This window comes from Ammodytes marinus (genome assembly GCF_949987685.1).
Source record: "Ammodytes marinus genome assembly, chromosome: 14".
Classification (NCBI taxonomy): domain Eukaryota; kingdom Metazoa; phylum Chordata; class Actinopteri; order Uranoscopiformes; family Ammodytidae; genus Ammodytes; species Ammodytes marinus.
This window is the reverse complement of record NC_137218.1, coordinates 15,247,598-15,266,661: the sequence shown is the minus strand read 5'-3', so window position 1 is coordinate 15,266,661 and position 19,064 is coordinate 15,247,598. Positions and strand designations below refer to the sequence as shown.

The window sequence follows — 19,064 nt, the reverse complement described above, 5'->3', positions numbered from 1 at the left end:
TCAGGCGGGTTTTGGACAGCGCACAGGAAGTAAACATAACATGGGTACAGTCTCGGCAACGGAGAGTAATAGGGAGTAGTTTTTGTTGTAATAGTAAAGAAATAAAGACAAAATGGACCGCTTTTCGTGGTCAAATGGGCTCTTAGAAATAGACGAAACTTTAGTGATCCAGCAGCGAGGTGTCAGGCTGTATGACGGGGATGATAAGGTACGGTTTGCTGATAACTAAGAATACGGCCTGACCAAACAACAACAGCAACAGCTAAAACTTTAGACGTTGCAATGTTAATAAGAAATATTATTGTATAACGCAGTAATAATGATGGTGCACATAAATAACCAAAGGGATATAGTTAGTGTTTCCGGTGATTGAATGTGTGGTGTAGATTGAAGGCGATTATAACACGTAAAGTGACACTGAAAGTTTAATGAGCAAAGAGTAACGTCATGTATTTCCCTGTCATTGCTCGCTAGGCAAAGCTGGATGTTGGAATTGTCTTGTTGAGCACGCATCGGCTGATCTGGAGAGACGTTAAAAATCATGTAAGACGGCTATAAACTGGACACACTGCACTGTTTGTGTGAGGATTTGTGCAATTGCTCTCAGATTTGTGTTTTTACATGTTGTGTGCTTTATTTCTGTTTTGATAGGAATGCTGCATAGCCATGCCCCTGTCACAGATCGTCTTATTTGAGGAGCAGGCAGGAGGGATAGGAAAAAGGTGAACGGGTTCTAGGATCGAAGTATTACATAAAACATGTGCAAACTTCAGTGATTTATGTTTCTTTACCTCAATGAATAATTTGACCAAAATTGTTAAAATCAAAATCCACCTGAAATCGTTTCCTAGAGATTATGAAAGCATCTCGTATCTTCATCATTGCCTTGAGTGTTTTTTTGTCCGAAGAATTGGAATCTGGTTTATTGCAAAGCGCTTTCACCCATACAAGGATTTACTGTGTCTTGGTAGTGAATTGTACGCAAAAAGATGACAGAGGACACAAGTAAAGGCTTTTCAAAGAAAATAAGTACAACATTTACTATAACATACATTGGCTTGCGAAAGTATTCATACCCCTTGAGATTGTGTCACGTTACAACCAAACACGTACATTTATTTTATTGGGATTTTATGTGATGGACCAACACACAGTGGCGCATAATTGTGAAGTGGAATGAAAATGAAACATGTTTTTCAATTTTTTTTTATGAATAAAAATCTGAAAAATGTGGCGTGCATAAGTACTGAGTCAATGCTTTGTAGAACAACCTATCACTGCAATTACAGCTGCAAGTCTTTTGGGTTATGTCTCTACCAGCTTTGCACATCATATGTGGAAATACTTGAAATCCAATCTGATGCCAAATCTGAACCTTGAGCTATTTTTCAAAGACGAATGGGCAAAAATGTCAGTCTGTAGATGTGCAAAGGTGGTAAAGACATACCCCAATAGACTTGCAGCTGTAATTGCAGCAATAGGTGGTTCTACAAAGCACTGTTTCAGGGGGCTGAATACTTATGCACGCCACACTTTTCAGTTTATTTATGAAAAAAAATTGAAAACCACGTATCTTTTTCATTCCACTTCACAATTGTGTTGGTCTATCACATAAAATCCCAATAAAATAAATGTACGTGTGTGGTTGTTACGTGACAAAATGTAGAAGGGTTCAATACTTTTTCAAGCCACTGTATTACAGTATGAAAAGAGAATATGTGCTATTATCTATTGAAACAAAGAGCTGCACAACTGTGTAGGAGTGAGCGTGATCAGAAATGTGCACATAACCACAGTTTGCAGACAGACAGGATGAGGATATGTCAATGTAACAATGTAACACATTGGCAATTGTCAAACCACTATTTCCCAAAACAGGAATGAACTTTCACAGTTGATTACAACAATAACTGCCATATACTAGAGGAACATGGTACATCAATTAACCACTTAACCACGGTGTTTCTCCTGTAGTGCAAAAATAGTGATCCACCTTCACCCATCACTTGCCAACAAGGAGCTGGGTCCCTACCAACAGAGCAAGTACCCCTTCATCAAGCTGTCCTTCAAAGAGCATGGGCAGATTGAGGTAGTCCCACTCATACATGTAGCTATGAGAGCTATACTTTTCCTTATTTTTTTTTTGTTAAAGATTTGCGTGCTTATTTTACACCGTATAAAGAGCCCTCTTCAGAGAGACCCTGCATTTATTTTTATTTTTTGTACCATAAAAAGTGATATGGTGTTGGTGGTTTGTTTGCAGTTTCACAGGCGGCTAACAGAGGAAATGACTCAGAAGAGATGGGAGAAGGCGCCCGTTTCACAACCCATCCCCACAGGGTCAGGCACTCAGGTAATTTACTTTCCACACCAGATGTCTGTGTCTGCATTAGCAAAAAATATTCAGCTGGTCATTCAGCTGGTTATGGGTGCTGTGTACTGGAACGACACTCCTACCAATTCAAGTTGTTTTCCACAGGATGGCAGTGTTGTCACCATATTCTTGGGCTTGAAAGTCAAAATTGCTTCTGCTCATTATTTTTTATGGCTTTTGGAGAAAAAAAGCAGTATGCATGTTGTTGTTTTCTTGCTCCTCTCCCCATTCACTGCTTTATGAAATTAAGTAAAGCATCCAGTGCGACTTAACTTATCACTGAATTTAATTTATGAACTTATACAGCAGTTGGACACTATTTGTTCTCTCCTCTACTGTTTTTTATTTTCTTTCTTCCAGGCCTGTAACCAACTTTGAAATTCATTCTGGTGTCTGTTTTGCTTTCCTTCGTGGTGGTGTAGGCAGGAAGGACTCGTGCAGTGGGGATTGTTGGCATCGAGAGGAAGATAGAGGAGAGGAGGAAAGAAACAGACAAAAACATTTCTGAGGTACTGTAAAATGGAAAGAAGGGATATACTGATAAGTGTGTCTGAATGGGAAATGTGGAGGGGTCGCTTCTCTACAGAGCTACTCCATCATGCCATCAGCTTCTTCCAAGCTAGCTTTAAGTATTTAGCACTAATCTGAAGAAAATTAATGAGACCGTATAGTACATTCAGAGTTTCTTAGTTTCTATGAATGTTTTGAACTTTTTTCTACCATAAAAACTTCACTATTGGATTTGTTTCAAGTCGCTGTGACAAACATTAAGGAACCATTAAGTTATTTTTTAATGCAACCGCTGTTGAACATGCTGTATAATTCTTTAGTATGAAATCCATTACAAGACACATTTTTAGCTTAATGAAAGGTATGCTATTGCAACAAATGGGAGGTTTAGGGCTAGGGTGAAGGTTTTATGTTACCATCACCTGGCAGAGGGGTATGGGTGCTGTGGAAAGACATTTAAATGTGACGTGAAGTATTTTGGGTGAATTTGATTGTGAAAATGTGTTAGCGCTATTACTCAGTCTCTCCTTTTTTCCAGGCCTTTGAGGATCTCAGCAAGCTGATGGTGAAGGTAAACATGCTTTTCTTTTGACGTTTAATACTTCCCTGAAGGAAAATTAATGATTTTCAATTTTTTATTGACGGTTATAGTGTATGATTTTTCAATTATCCTAAACATGGATATCAAACATGTGTTAATCCCATCTACTGCTGTTCTTACTAACAGGCCAAAGAGATGGTGGAGCTGTCCAGATCTATAGCCAACAAGATCAAAGACAAGCAGGGGGACATTACGGAAGATGAGGTAAGAACCATAGATAGTATAAAAAAGGTAAGAACTTAACCGGCATGATCAGACTCAGGCACATGGGGCAGTTGACGTGGTTTCCATTCACTGCATATTCTACAAGTTTTAAAAGCCTCCCAAGTAATACTGTCAAGTCTTGCAGGACCATTATAAAACCTTCCTCGGCCATCATAAACACAACTTGCACAAACATCATCATCATATGAAAGTAACAATTGTGTTATTGCCTGATGCTGCTTTACAATGCAATTTGGTTTTCTTGTACTTTTGTTTTTCTTTCTTTTTTTCATTAACAGTTATCTTCTGCTTTCTAGACAATCCGGTTTAAGTCCTACCTGCTGAGTATGGGTATTGCGGACCCTGTTACTAGGGAAACGCATGGATCAGGTACACATTACCATATGCAGCTGGCCAAGCAACTGGGAGACATGCTGCAGGCCCCACTAGAGGTTGGTGTGAATCTCTCTATGTCATCAGATTTTACATATGCGACATGCTAAAATCATCCTCTTACTCTTTTTTTTACCTACCCTGCTCTCTCAGGAGCGTGGGGGCATGATGGCTCTCACCGAGGTGTACTGTCTCGTCAACCGTGCCCGAGGGATGGAGGTAATGCTCACCTGAAAGCACACATGAAACAACTGAAGGATTGTATGTGTGCATGTTCATTCTATCTGAATGTATACATGTTTTGTTTTGTGTATTGAGCCTGTACAGCACTTTGGTCAGCTGAGGTTGTTTTAAATGTACTTTCTATAAATACAGTTTGACTTGACATGACTGGAATCAATAATATGACACAGATTTGATGCCATACAATCATACTGAACACAAAAATAGTCCCATAACTGAGGCTCACATTCCCCTCCTCCCCCCTCCTTTCCACAGCTTTTATCTCCAGAAGATTTGGTCAACGCGTGCAAGATGTTTCAGTCGTTGAAGCTCCCGTTGAGGTGACTTTGAGCATTTGTTTGTCTTTATATTGTTTTGTATGACGTCCCTGTGCTCGCCCACATACATTCCTTTGTGTGTTTGTTAGGCCCAGGCTATGTGTTTATTAAAGGAACGTACGGCAGGGTTGGCGCCTGCTTCGCAACAGGCCGGGCTCTTCCTGCCTCGGCTTCCTGTTGTTGGAAGTGCTGTCCAGCCCTACACGGCTGTCACTTCCTGTTACTTCCCAGGGTTTTTCAAAAAGAAACGCTGGGCCTGTTTCCCCTACCAAAACGGTCTGAGTGGCCCCCATACTGCTTGCTGTTCTTTAGCTTTAGCTCCCTATCTGTCTTGTCCTCTCTGTAGGCTGCGTGTGTTTGACAGCGGTGTGATGGTGGTCCAGCTGCAGTCTCACAGCGAGGAGGAAATGATAGCCTCAGCACTGGACAATGTAAGCTTTTCCTGTTACAGACACTCTGCCCACAGACACTCCTGACAGGGTTCAGACTATTCAAACCCGAATGCTATCTCGGTTGTATATCTTTTGGGAAAGAAAATATATCTAGAGATAAGTAACAACTCATTTTTTCTCTTATTCTCCACATGTCTTCATCTTCCTCTCCTGCAGGTGACAGACAAAGGCTCTTTGACAGCAGAGGAGTTTGCGAAGCTCTTGGGTCTGTCTGTTCTTCTGACTAAAGAGCGGTGAGTTAGCTTTTGACTTGTCTGTTTGTCTACACAATGCAGTTGTAACGATGAGAATGATTAACAATATAATCTAATTGTATTGTTCTCTGTTCCTTTCTCATCTCCAGGTTGTTGCTGGCTGAGAAGGTGGGACACCTGTGTAGAGACGACTCTGTTGAGGGTCTGAGATTCTACCCAAATCTCTTTTGACCTCTTTCGCAGTCATTATTGTTAAAATAGAAGAACAAAACGAGTTGACTTGGGCAGCAGACATACTGCTGTACCTTCAAGCATTGCAAATGTACCTACCCAGTCTGGTCAGGATAATGTAATGGCTTGGGATTATTTTATTGGAATATCTCTGCAAATATAATGCTATTTTCTATCTGTGTCTAGCTAGACTATGTCTTTAGAGTTTATCAAGAAGATACCTCTTTCAACAACCTGCAAACATTGCACTTACAAGCAAAGTGTTCCTAGAAAGGATGTGCTTGGTGCAGAGAGTATGTGTGCAGTGACAAATGGGAAAATTGGAATATAAAGTGTGTACATTTATTTTTGCACAACTCTACTTTTTGAATTTTATTGATGATGACACACAGCTCATACCTTTGAACAAGAAACGTGTTGACTGTTGTGAAAAGGCCATAGCCCCTGATAAACCAAAAAAAGTACATTTATGTTCAACGGTTAAGGGATAAGGCTTGTCATGCCTTACATGTCCAAATGTCCAGGTTTCAAAGAAAAGAGTATAAACCTCCCCTTACTTCACCTTTCATTTTTGGTTTGGTCTCTCAGTCTTGTCCATCGAAACACAATTCTTATCTCTTCTCCAGTCAAACTGTATTTGAATGTGTGAGCCTTTGTCTAGTTTGCGTTCAAGGAAAAGACAGAGATAAAGTAAAACTCCTGATCTGCTGTCAGTTTTATTCACAGATTGTAAAAATGAAGGGCACTTTGCATTAATGTAGCCGCCAAGTATCACAAATAAAAAATTAAAAAATTGCCTCAAGGGGCTTTAAAATCTGTTCAGCACACTACATCCTCTGTCCTTGGACCTTTAATTGGAATAACGAAAAACTCCCTTACAACAAAAATAGTGATGAATGTGTGACTTATGAGTATATTGCAAGTCTAAGCTTCATGTCTAGACTTCATGTCTTGTTGATAGGAGTGTAAGGCCTAGATTTTTTTTTAAATCTCTGTGTGTCCCTGTATTGCATCTAACATGCAGACCAGAAAAAGTTATTTGTTTCCATTGTGAGCCGGGCCAGGCCCAGCAGTATTGGGTGTTTCATCTCCAGAGGAGCTTCCTGTTTTCTGCCGTCTCTCTGGAGGGGGGAAAAAAGATGAAGGTCTGCAGAGCTCTACAGTTGATTAGATTACCCTGCCATGTGGTTCACTTATTGATAATAGATTATCTCAGTTAATTCAAGATGTCCTCAGTGCTGGACTGAGCCAAGGTCTGATCATAACAATTAGGAATTCATTCTTTTTGTGAACATTTTGGTCTACAAAATAGGTCCTGTTCGTGCACATGCTGAGATGGGCTGATTTACTCAGTGAATCTATGTCCTGAATGGCTGAGTGATATGTCTGTTCAAATCTCTAAGTGACTTAAAGAGGAATAACTTGTGTCATCTTGTGGTATGAACCGTGACAGCATTGATTAAAATGTGTTTTGTTCTTGCCTTGCCTGCTGAGACAAATAAGATACACAATGAAAGTTTGTATGAATATCAATATATTTTGTTAAAGTAATATTTGATTGCCACTTGAAGGGGTGAATAATAGATGGATCGTTTGAATCTCGCATAGTCCATGAAGCCACTTTCCGTAGGCACCTGTGTTGATGAGACGTTTGATGTCCCAGGGTTCATAACTGTAACAATAACAATATTTCCAATAATTCCCTTTGCACAATATCATACAATGCTTAAACAGCCATACCAGGAAAGTGTGTTTAATATGGGCTTTAGTTTTCCATTATGCCCTTTTTTATTTTATTTTACATAGCCTAGTGTATTTCCTTAGGCTACTTAATTATCAATATGATCATTTCTTTATTTTTTTTTCTTTGGAAAAGTAGCCTATTGCTTTGTTTACCACAGCACGTTGTCAGCCTGTACAATTTGTCGAGTAGCACGTAATATTCACTACGCCTTGCTGTTGACCGTGAAGTGACAGTGAGCGGATCACTCTCACGCGCTCTGACCAGCGGCGCGCGCCCCATGCTTGTCCCGCTGACTGCACTCGGAGGGACCGTTATTCCAGACGCTGTGTTTGGCAAGAAGTGAAGAGGAATAATGATTTGCTGAGTCAAAAAGATATGTGAGTACAGCAGCTTTAATTTCCGACCATGATTAAGCAAAATAATAAATCTTATCACCACTTAGAAGATGAATATTTAGGTCTAACAACTATGGTAGGATAGCCTATTTGCAGTAAAAAAAAAAAAATAATTATATTCCGGAGTTTGTAAAGACTCAGATTTCAAAGTCAGGAGCGGTAAATAATGTAGTCTGCCACTTAAGACTACGTTATGGGCGAAGACACATTAGCGTTAAGTTAAGGGGTAAACAATTGTTATAAGAGCCTACAGTAGGTTGGGAATTTACTCTGGGTTAAACTCAGATGTATTCACCATTAAGAAACATAGGCCTATAGTGATAAACAATAAACATATGAACACGTTCTAATTCGGCCACAGTACGCTATAGCCTATATAAAAGAGTATTTATTTGAATAAATGCAACCTTATGAGTCCATGGATATACAAGCAGTCGCCAATAGGCCTACATGGCCTAATATGAATAGGAGTACTATAACTTGTATCTAATGTCCAAAGTTATGTGATTTTTTTCCGAGAAATTCTATCATGTAAAAAAAACTTTGAAAACCTTAGCAAGCAACCATAACAACAAGGCTTTGGCTCCACAGTACCTCATAAACAATCGTTAGGGGCAAAGCCCTACCATGCTCCTGTGCTGATTGAAATTCTTCATCCCCATTGTGAAGATGGAAGGAAGGGGAAGACGCCACTGTAAATCCAGTAACCTCATGGTCACAGCTTCATGCTCCAGCCTTCCTGTTTTTCATATACCTCAGACCAGTTCACCAATGCTGCTGCCTTCTTGTCATGTTTATTTGTTATATGTCTAATTTGTGATTTGCCTCTGATGTTGTAGAGGTTTGTTGGAAGAGGACGGTCATGTGGTGTAGGAGAAAACAGAGGCACAGACATCGGAATGCCACGGGCTGTCTCACTGCTGTCCTTCCTGCTGGCACTCATGGGATATGGTGAGTGTCGTCAAAAGTCTAAATAGAATATATCTTAAGTCTTAATATCAAATCTACATGTTCGGAAAAAAAGCTGGCAGGAGTGTTGCATTTTTAATTCCCCTGATCAGGTTAGCTTCAGTGTGCTGGACATGCCATATATTTTCTACAGCATGCCTTCATTCAAATGGTAAAGGAAAGGAAGTTGAGCTGAAGGAAAAGGCAGAGGAATGAAGGGTCAGCCTCTTCCTTTTCCCACACCCTCTTTTGCTCTGTGAGGATGTGAGGTTTTGCACAACAGGATTTACACACAACACAGCACAATAGCTCTTAAAATAATGTGCTTCTGTTCTGCAACCTTTTAGCTTTTCCCTCCTGGGTACTGGTATTGGTATGCTCAGCAGTTAACTACTATTTGTTTGAATAAGTAGTATGTGTATGAAAAATGTAGATTACTACTACTTAGCCACCATCAATTATTTATGTTGATCTGTAGTGTCTTTGCTTAAGTATGAGCTCATTATTTAGTTGTCCTGATCCAAGGCCATCATTTGGGAATTGTGTGGTCATTGAAATTGAACTGGATGTCACTTAAACATTGGAAATATATCAGTAGGGCTATACATCATTTATTGTATAGAAGTGGGATTTTTTTCTGTGTGTGTATCGTGAAACATGATGCACATTTATATTGTCAAAGTGACACACCATTGCATTAAGTTCACATTTATAGACTTATAGATCCATTTGTTACATTGGCAGTTCCCATTGATGGACATGTTCAGATAAGGTTTGTGCAAAATGGATGAACCATGGTTTAATAGTTATCTCATGTCATCCTTTCCTGCAGCCTTTGCAGGGCTCAGTATCTGGCCTTCCTTCCACGTTGCCCTGAGCAACTCCAGTGTATTTGTGGACTTCAGCACCAACTCCAACAGCGGCACCATCCTAAGCAGGAGCCTCTCTCTGGTCGACACAGAAACCAACACCACCCTTCTGACCAGGACACTGCCCAACAACCGATCAGCTGGTAGGCTGGAGTTTAACTGCTCTTGCTTCCTTTATGCAGGAACTTTTCGCTTCCTGCTGAGGCAGACCAGCGTCTCTGCCGTCTCTCCTGCAGCTAACCACACGGATGAAGATGCCACAGAGAGCACTGCCTGGTGGTGGAGTTCGGAACTGCAGGTGCAGTGGCCCACTTTTCATATTGCTGTTGAGAGGGCCAGCAACCACTCAGGATCTTTTCAGGCAAGACAACAAAAAACAAGATATGAAACTTTGCACAATTAGGTATTGTACTTATATTTCTGTGATGCGGAACATCTTGTGTCTCTCCCCAGGTTGGGATATCCACCAATGAACACTTTCAGGCCTGCTCAGGCGGCATTGACTCTGCTCTCTTCCTGGAGGTCAGCTTCATGGAGTACAACCAGATAGGGCGAAACAGCATCGACAAGGTGCGAGCCCGCACCAGACACCCATTGAAACTCCTCCGTTCCCAGAGTTTTGAGCTTCCCTGTGCCTTCCCCTTTACAGAAAAAGACTTTATCCGAGTGGCTCTGCGGTCGCCTCACGCCACACAAGACGTGAAGAGCTCCGGACCGCTGTACCTGTCCCGCATCTTCTCCTACAAGCTGCTGGTGGAAAACAGCAATGCTTACAGGAGCGGCTGCGAAGGGACCATGACTGTTAAACTGATAACCCCACCTTGCGCTCACATCAATGGGAAAGTATTGCTGTATAAGGACGCGGGCATTGGAAGCGGGGTCGCTGTCTCCTCTGGGAAGGGAGCAGCAGCTGGAACGACACTGGTAGGGTTTGGACCACAGCAACCCTCTTCTCCTCCGCTGGCCTTTAACTGGCTGACTCAGGGAGAGAATGAGACAGAGTTCAACTGTTCTGTGTTTTACCCGGGGAGGAATAAGTACTGCTTTCGTTTTGTCTTCAACTTCAGTCGCTCCCCCAGTCCTGCGCAGACCTGCTTGGTGGTTCACAGGAGCGCAGGTGAGATGTGCCATATGCTTGTCAATAAGCAGCATCAGTCGACAGGGACTGAAGTTATGAGAAGCTACCGATTACTGAGTTTATGTTTTTCTTTATATTTCTGACCAACATAAACTAACGGAATCAACTATCAGTATTTTTTTTAATTTGAGTTAGTTTGTTGTCATGTCATTCCACATTTATACATAGCAATGTCCTGCTGAAAGTGAACGTTGCATTATGAAGAAAAATTACAGCATCATAGGCTTCACAGTTATATGTCCAAAAGTTAGATCTGTCAGTTTGATGGTGCATTATGACATGCATCTTTATGTTAATCCATCAAATGAGGGACCTCACACTCGTGTTGACACAAGCACATTCAGTTTATAATTATAAGTTAATCAGCCACAACTGTCACATCCTCTATATGGAACGCTGCTTGCAGTTTTGACCTGGCCTTGTTCTATGTTGAGGATAAAGCATAACCTGGCTGATATCATGCAATATGACATTTTGGAGCTTTCTTATTAAGTTCAATGTGATAGGGTTGGTTTGGTTGTACCTTACAGGCTTTGTATTCCCTCATCCGAGCAATTCACTGAAATTGTGTTTCCTGATAATATGCCACAGGATAACGTAGTTGGCTCTTGACCTATGAGCATTAAGGTTTCCCAGGAAATAAATAAGGTTCGTAAATTTACAGATTGATCTGCAATTGAATCTTTTTTTGCTAATGTGTTTTCCTGCAGAGTCATGGGGCCCTTGGCAGCCGTGGAGTTTGTGCAGTGTTAGCTGTGGAGAGGGGGTGAGGGAAAGAGTTCGCGAGTGTTTGCTGCCCTCAAGTGTGGGAGGGATGCAGTGCACCGGCATGGTGAAGGAACAGTCCCTCTGCTCACTGGAAAACTGTGTCGGTCAGTCTTTTTACCCCCTGATTTAGCCCCTACATTCGTACTCATACGTTGTCATCTTTTTCAGGACCATAAAATGAAACAGAATCCCAGATGCACTGTGGAGTATTCATCATCTACATATTAACACAATGGTCTCCCCTTCTTGCCTAGGGTTGCCTGCACCTTCTCCATCACTCCCCCCTGCACCTGTGGGACTTGCACCCCTAGGCGGTAACATGGTAATGGTGGCTGGTATCTCCCTGTGCCTCGCTGTGATCCTGGTGACCGTTGTGGTGACTGTGTGGAGAAAGCTTTGCCGGACCCCTCAGTGCAGCTCTGTCCGCAGAGGCTCAATGCATTCCCCTGGAGGACGCAAGCTATCCGACGAGGCCTCCATTTGTGGCCACAGCCTCCAAAGACCCAGCCTGTCTGATGGCCATGGCCCATCGGGAGGCACGGGTGTGGGTGTTGCCCAGAAAGACAGGCCTTACCTGGGAAGTCAGCCTCTCTCACATCCCCTGGTGATCCCTGTCTCACAAGACCCAGAAAGGTTGTCCCCCAGCGGTCAGACGATGTTCCCACCAGCATTTGGGTATGTTTAAAACACATTGAACATTGTTGTTATTCTGTCAATCCCCAGTCTTAAAGGACACCTATTACGCAAAATGCACTTTTTCGTTGTTTTTCAACCATTATATTGTTGACCCCACCAACCTCACTTAGCACTATGTCCACCTGTGATAAGCACACACCCAGATACCCCTGAATCTAACTGGCTGTGACATTCAAACTGGCACTTAGATTCAGGGCCAATCAGGGCAGACTGGGCTTTTTTGGAAGGCAGGGCTTAAAGAGACAGGCTCTAAAACTGACCGTTTCAGACAGAGGCTGAGAAGAAGACATTATAAAATGGCACTGTGAGAAATATAAAGGATTAACTACACCATGAAAACTGTTTCTAGCAGAAAGCCTAATTACAATTTTGAACCTGAAAACGAGCATCATATGTGACCTTGAAAAATTCAAATAGTCTCGTCTTGTCTTGTCTAGGTACCGATTGGCTCAGCATCAGCTGAAAGAAATGAAGAAGAAGGGGTTAAAGGAGGCCACACAGCTGTACCACGTATCTTCAAGCCCAGTCCAGGATACCTTGTTAGAGACGTCTGCTTCGCCCACCATCTCCCCCATCCCTACACCAACTGGATTCACTCATCCAGTGCTGCCTTTGGGCCTCCAGAACAACACAGGTCTAAACCATTTCCTTATCGCGGCCCCTCTTTCTGAGCAGACTTCTAAGGTCCCATCTGACAGACTGAGTCCCAGAGCAGAGCTGGTCTCAGGTCCTCTTGGATCCGCTTATGCCAGTGGGGGCAGCTCAAAAAGGCGTGACCGCACCGCCGACTGGGTGGAGATGGTAGAGAGGAGTGGTTTAGCAGGACTTCGAGGAGGAGGACATGCCGGAATGGGAAATTCCTATCATAACAATCCAAATTTCCGCCGGACTTCAAGTTTTAATGACACCAAACCACAGCCTCTGTCCTCTGCACACTCCAGACAGTTCAGAGAAAGGAGCATGACCCAGGTCACCTATGCAGCTTTGTATATTAGATGTGTTTATCTAAATAGTTTAGTTCATATCTGTGTAGGGCTTTTTTAATTAACAAAGATTGCATGTTTATCCTCTTTCAGGTGGGATCTCGGACCCTTCCCGAAGGAAGTTGTTGGAACAAAGGAGGATGGGAGAGGCAGCCTTACCGCTCTTACCCCATTCCAGAGCACGGGGCCCCGGAGTGGGCTCCATCATTATCCAGGCCTCAAAGGAATGACCAGCGGAAGCCCTGGATAGAGTCAGCTGCTGGTCCCCCTCAAACAAACACTGAACTCAAACACACAGGAACCAACACAAAAAACAGCATTTCAGCAGCACACGCGACAACAACACACGTTAAGGCTGAGCTCATCAGTGGCACTGGGGAAAGGCAAAATAGTGGAGAGAAAGGACGTGAAGGAGAGGGAGTGTCAGGGATCGGGGGTCCAGCCACAGGGCCGGCCAGCCTGAGTGTGGACCGTGCGGAGCAGAACTGGAACCGCCGTGGCCCATCGCCCATCCAGAGGAACATCCTGGCCCGCAAGTTAAAGGAGGCTCAGTCCTGCTCCGCGGTTAAGGGGCGCCAGCGCAGCTCCACCTTTAGCACGACGTCATCGGAGCAGAGGAAAAGCCGCTGCCGATCTTTGCCGATGTCTGGAGACTACAGTAGCAGTGGAGGAGGAGGCTCCCCCTACAGGCTGAGTGAGGCAGAGCAGAGGATGTTGGACTTAGACCTGTCCACAGCATATTATGTAGGGGAGGAGGGTTAAGATCATTACACCTGTTAGTAGAAGATGTACCACCGAGGAAGAACTGCTGTCGTAATTTTTACATTGATTGCTACATCTGTGACGTTGACTTATTCTTATCAGAGACACACATATCAGTGAAGATTGTATTATATCTAAGAGATTTAGGGGGGAGGGTGGTTGCGAAGAAGAGATATTTAAATTTATATTTCAGATTTCAGACTTCTCTATTTCATTTTGTAATCGTATTTGTTAAATTTTTTCACTGCATCTTAATTGAACATACTTCCGTCTTGTTCAGAGTATGACTTTGTTCTGAATGTCTTTTTTTTGTCAACTATTGGTGGAGTATTTGCCATAATAAGTTTTTCACTTAACATGGCCTTGTACCTATGGTAAGTCTGAATGCACTGTTAAACACAAGCCCTATCATTGAGAGTATAAAACACCACTAAAGACAGGTTTGTCTTACTCTACACTGCTGAATGTGATATTTTTCTCCCACTAAACAATAGAGTCGTGTAGAGTGAACCACTCTCAATGCAACACAGTTTACTGTTCAGCGACAGCTTGTATGTCTGACATTAGCAATGTCAAACCATTTCCATGTATTTTTTGCAACAAGAGTGTGCATTGTGACAATTTATCAGAACAGCTAAATGAATTGCGACTTAGATGCTGATTGTTTTATTGTTTGATTAATATTGTACACGTTATAGAAAGCAATGCTTTCACTATCTGCCATTTGATAATAGTTTTGAATCATGAAGCAAAGGGAAACATTCTAATACAAAGGGTTCAAACATGTCATCAGTCTTTGACCTCATTCACAAGGGAATATTAAGCCTGGTTGTTGTTTTTAAATTTCTCCTGCCCCGCTGCCTGTGACGTCCAAGAACACAAGTGGCCGCACCTTCATGGTGGTGTGTCTGAGAGAATACCAAAGGCCTTTCCAGGTCCCCCACACCACACCGTTGTCATACCGGCCCTTGTAGCTCCCTTTGCGGTAGAACTTCCCATTTAGGTTGGCTGCATGACACCTGTACATAAAGGGAAAGTACAACATTTCAAGGGAGTAATATTACACCAAAGAAAAACTGAAGCGATTAAATGTTCAACATCTATTTTCCCCATCTACAGTAGAAGTGGTAATGCCTGTGTGCACGACCAATCAGACAGAAGATAACAGAGTTGGACCAAAGGTAATACAGTATACACGTGGATCTATTTGAAAGGTCTCACCTGTTGAACCACCATCCCGCCTCGTTCTCCTGAGCACAGCTGCCCTGAAGGTACCGGTCATTGTCCTGCCAATGATCATCACCAATGTCAGTAATCTTAGTTATTGTCACCTTTTAAAAAGGTTATCTTATTTTTGTTTGAAAAAGGAAATAGATGCCTTACCTGATCTCTGGTGCTGAACTGCATGCCACTGAGGGAAGCAGACCAGTGCTCCACCATCCCCCCACCTCCATTCAGAGCATCTCCAGCTTGCCCACTATACACCTCATATTGGAGCCGATATTTGTCCTGAAATTGGCATTAGAGCAAGTATTGTTTGTTGGGGATAACAGTTACTTTTGAGACCAAGAAGAAAAAAACTGGTGATCTTACGGCCTCATCTGTGATCCTGAAGTTCTCATAAAATGCATGGCTTCTCTTTCCATCCCAGTCCATTAGATCTATCTTCACTATGTTATTACCTTCAGTGCAAAGAAATAAATGCAACAAAAATATGAGACCATTTTTAATCGAAAGATTCCTCATAAAAGTAAATGTGATACTGGATTTCTGGGATTTGAATCACTTCTGACCCTCTGAGAGTAGAGAATAAATGTGCTCATTCCCCAACCAAAATTCATCGTTCCACAGTTTGAAGTCACCAAAGCCGTCTCTGTAGTCCACCCAGTCTCTAAAATGAGAGTAATGCAGAAGTTTTATCTCAAGTTAAACCACTATGTAAGCACTTTGAACGCCTACATTGTAATCTGATGCTGGGCTTTGCAAAGCGTATTTGAGAACCCATGTACTGTACTCAGGCTGCTACCTGTTGAAGTCAACTTTTCCATGCCGACGTTTCTGAAACACCGTCCATCCTCCTCCATCCTCCATGTCACAGTAGACCAAAAAAGGCTCCTGGTGGGATTTGGGCCTTATGCGGTAAAACCCGCTTGGTGGTCTCAGTCTGTCAAACAGCTCGGAACAGTCTAGGAAGATAGCACTGAGGATTACATTTGTTCCTCATAATATATTGACTTTATGTTGCATATTTAGGACCTATAAACAACATAAATGATGTGCAAAATGAATATTACAGTATCTCACAAAAGTGAGTACACCCCTCACATTTCTTCAAATAGTTCATTATATCTCTCCATGGGACAACACTGAATAAATCACACTTTGATACCATTTTAAGTAGTCAGTGTGCAGCTTGTATAACAGTGTAAATTTACTGTCCCCTCAAAATAACTCGACACAGCCATTAATGTCTAAACTGCTGGCAACAAAAGTGAGTACACCCCTAAGTGAAAATGTCCAAATTGGGCCCAAAGTGTCAATATTTTGTGTTGCCATCATTATTTTCCAGCACTGCCTTAACCCTCTTGGGCATGGAGTTCACCAGAGCTTCACAGATTGCCACTGGAATCCTCTTCCAGTCATTCATGACAACATCACAGAGCTGGTGGATATTAGAGACCTAGAATTCAATGAACTTGTAGATACCCAGTGCTGGCAGCACTCATGCAGCCCCAGACTATGACACTCCAACCACCATGCTTGACTATAGGCAAGACACACTTGTCTTTGTACTCCTCACCTGGTTGCCGCCCCTGGTTGTCTTAACACCATCTGAACCAAATAAATGTATCTTGGTCTCATCAGACCACTGGACATGGTTGCAGTAATCCATGTCTGTAGTCTGCTTGTCTTCAGCAAACTTTTTGTGGGGTTTCTTGTTCATCATCTTTAGAATAGGCTTTCTTCTGGGACAACAGCCATGCAGACCAGTATGATGCAGTGTGTGGCGTATGGTCTGATCACTGGCAGGCTGACACCCCACCCCTTCAAGCCCTTCAGCAATGCTGGCAGCACCCATACGTCTATTTTCCAAAGCCAACCTCTGTGTATGACGCTGAGCACGTGTACTCAACCTTCGTAAACAAGGCCGCAGGGCAGTATTGCAACATGACAACGACCCCAAACACACCTCCAAGACGACCAGTGGCTTGCTAAAAAAGCTGAGGGTAAAGGTTATGGCCTGGCCAAGCATGTCCCCAGACTTAAACCCTATTGAGCATCTTTGGGGCATCCTCAAACAGAAGGTGGAGGAGCGCAAGGTCTCTAATATCCACCAGCTCCGTGATGCTGTCATGAATGGGTGAAAGAGGGTTCCAGTTGCAACCTGTGAAGCTCTGGTGAACTACATGCCCAAGAGGGTTAAGGCAGTGCTGGAAAATAATGGTGGCCACACAAAATATTGACACTTTGGGCCCAATTTGGACATTTTTTCTTAGGGGTGTACTCACTTTTGTTCCCAGCAGTTTAGACATTAATGGTGTGTGTCGAGTTATTTTGAGGGGACAGTAAATTTACACTGTTATACAAGCTGTACACTGACTACTTTACATTGTATCAAAGTGTAATTTATTCAGTGTTGTCCCATGGAAAGATATAATGAAATATTTGAAGAAATGTGAGGGGTGTCCTCACTTTTGTGAGATACTGTAAATTACTCCACAGTCTGTAGGGTCTACAGATTTCACATTCGAAACTGTAATTTAACAAAAACAGCCAGAACACTTATATAACATGTGGTGAGCTTTTCTTACCTTTGTCATGAACGATTAAGTTGCCTGCTGGGGGAAGTGGATTTGTCAGTGTCACATCGGAGTTGTCTAATGTCCCACTGCTGGTGTGGTTCCCACCAGTGCTTGTGCCAGTTTCAGTATTAGGGACAGCAGGTTGCAATGGCCGGAAATATTTGTGCCTTTGCAAGTGCTCAACCTGCCAGGTTCCAATAAAGAGTTTATTCTCCAGGTTCCTTATGCTGCGCTTGAGAGCTGCAACCTCTGGCCCACAGGAGTTCAATGCCTTAAATGGGGAAAAGCAACTTCAATATTATTATTTATTTATTTTTAATAAACATGACATTTCTGCACTTGTTTTACTACTATAGGCTTTCATGTTTTTGAACTATATGTTTTCAATATAAACACGGAAAACCAATACAGACAAATATTTTAAAATCTTAAAGAAGGAAAGGCTACTTACTGAGGACAACTGTGTAGAAGAGACCATGGTTTGGCACACTAGAGCAAACAACAGCAACTCTGGAACGGCGTTTAGGAGGAAACGCTTTGTGGCAATGTTAGTCTGAAATTATAAAGACAATACATATAGGAAATAAGTTTGATGAATAGACAACTACTGATGAACTCAAACATTTATAAATCCTCCGCGCTGCAATCCTACCTTCATTTCACAACGTCTGCCTTTGTTTTGTCCAGGTTCAGTGTTCTTTTCCTCTTAGTATTATTTATAGGCTGGGCCAGTTCTGCATGGTCCACATTAAAGGGATCCAGACTCGACTGACCTTGGCAAACACTGAACTCGAAACAGTTTGTTATTTTCCTCCTCTATCAAGCTTTCTAGTATTTGGAAAGGGCTGCTGATCCCAGACCTGCTAATGGCTTCATGGACAGAGGTATTCAGGAGGACTCCATTCCGTACATACCAGTTTAATATGTCCTTATTTTTTCTCCGAAAATTAAATATTCCGTGTGTGTTTTTGTTAGTGCGTGTGTGTGTGAATTATTTTCCATAAAATACTGATTTAAATTGTTATCATTGTGCCCTCAAAGAACATTAAACACATAAAGTAAAGGAAGTGATAATTAAGAGAAAGTAAATGTTATTTGAGCTAACACAATATAAACACTATATCAACACACTATTTGCTTATATTAAAGAATAGAGATAAGTCCTTCATGCAAAACAACCCAGTGTTTGCCCTTAGACAAGACTATGTCAAATAACAACATCAATGTACAAAGGGGATTGGTGTTGACTTTTGCATGCTAAACATTTCTTGAAATTGAACAGTGTATCCACCCAACATTCAAAAAGTCACAAAGGTACACGTTCAATGCACAATGAATGAACTGAAACAAAGCAGCACATTTTTCACTTTGAAAGATAATTCATAATATGGCTCCCCCTTGTGTTGGTTAGTAGTAAAATAAAATAAAAATGTTTTTTA

At 42.1% G+C, this 19,064-nt stretch overlaps 3 protein-coding genes across 3 annotated transcripts; 2 read left to right on the top strand and 1 right to left on the bottom strand.

Annotated features, from left to right (window-relative positions):
• Nucleotides 1-45: 45 nt before the first annotated feature.
• On the top strand, nucleotides 46-6,913 carry vps36 (vacuolar protein sorting 36 homolog). Its single transcript, XM_080040623.1, has 14 exons — nucleotides 46-208; nucleotides 475-543; nucleotides 652-722; nucleotides 1,975-2,089; nucleotides 2,264-2,353; nucleotides 2,797-2,883; nucleotides 3,423-3,455; nucleotides 3,612-3,689; nucleotides 4,007-4,141; nucleotides 4,236-4,301; nucleotides 4,581-4,645; nucleotides 4,989-5,073; nucleotides 5,251-5,327; nucleotides 5,438-6,913. The coding sequence occupies exons 1-14, from the start codon at nucleotides 113-115 to the stop codon at nucleotides 5,517-5,519; spliced, it is 1,149 nt and encodes a 382-aa protein (XP_079896749.1). The 5' UTR covers nucleotides 46-112; the 3' UTR covers nucleotides 5,520-6,913.
• Nucleotides 6,914-7,516: 603 nt separating this feature from the next.
• On the top strand, nucleotides 7,517-14,394 carry thsd1 (thrombospondin, type I, domain containing 1). Its single transcript, XM_080041672.1, has 8 exons — nucleotides 7,517-7,640; nucleotides 8,498-8,609; nucleotides 9,439-9,836; nucleotides 9,929-10,592; nucleotides 11,324-11,485; nucleotides 11,636-12,056; nucleotides 12,515-13,046; nucleotides 13,154-14,394. Exons 2-8 carry the CDS (start codon nucleotides 8,558-8,560, stop codon nucleotides 13,820-13,822), a joined length of 2,898 nt encoding a protein of 965 aa, XP_079897798.1. The 5' UTR covers nucleotides 7,517-7,640; nucleotides 8,498-8,557; the 3' UTR covers nucleotides 13,823-14,394.
• A 266-nt stretch (nucleotides 14,395-14,660) lies between these two features.
• On the bottom strand, nucleotides 14,661-18,283 carry fgl1b (fibrinogen like 1B; the record flags this gene model as incomplete). Its single annotated transcript, XM_080040940.1, has 9 exons — nucleotides 14,661-14,841; nucleotides 15,044-15,108; nucleotides 15,206-15,331; nucleotides 15,416-15,504; nucleotides 15,616-15,713; nucleotides 15,849-16,008; nucleotides 17,635-17,896; nucleotides 18,077-18,178; nucleotides 18,278-18,283. The coding sequence occupies 9 exons, from the start codon at nucleotides 18,281-18,283 to the stop codon at nucleotides 14,661-14,663; spliced, it is 1,089 nt and encodes a 362-aa protein (XP_079897066.1).
• Between the last annotated feature and the right edge of the window lie 781 nt (nucleotides 18,284-19,064).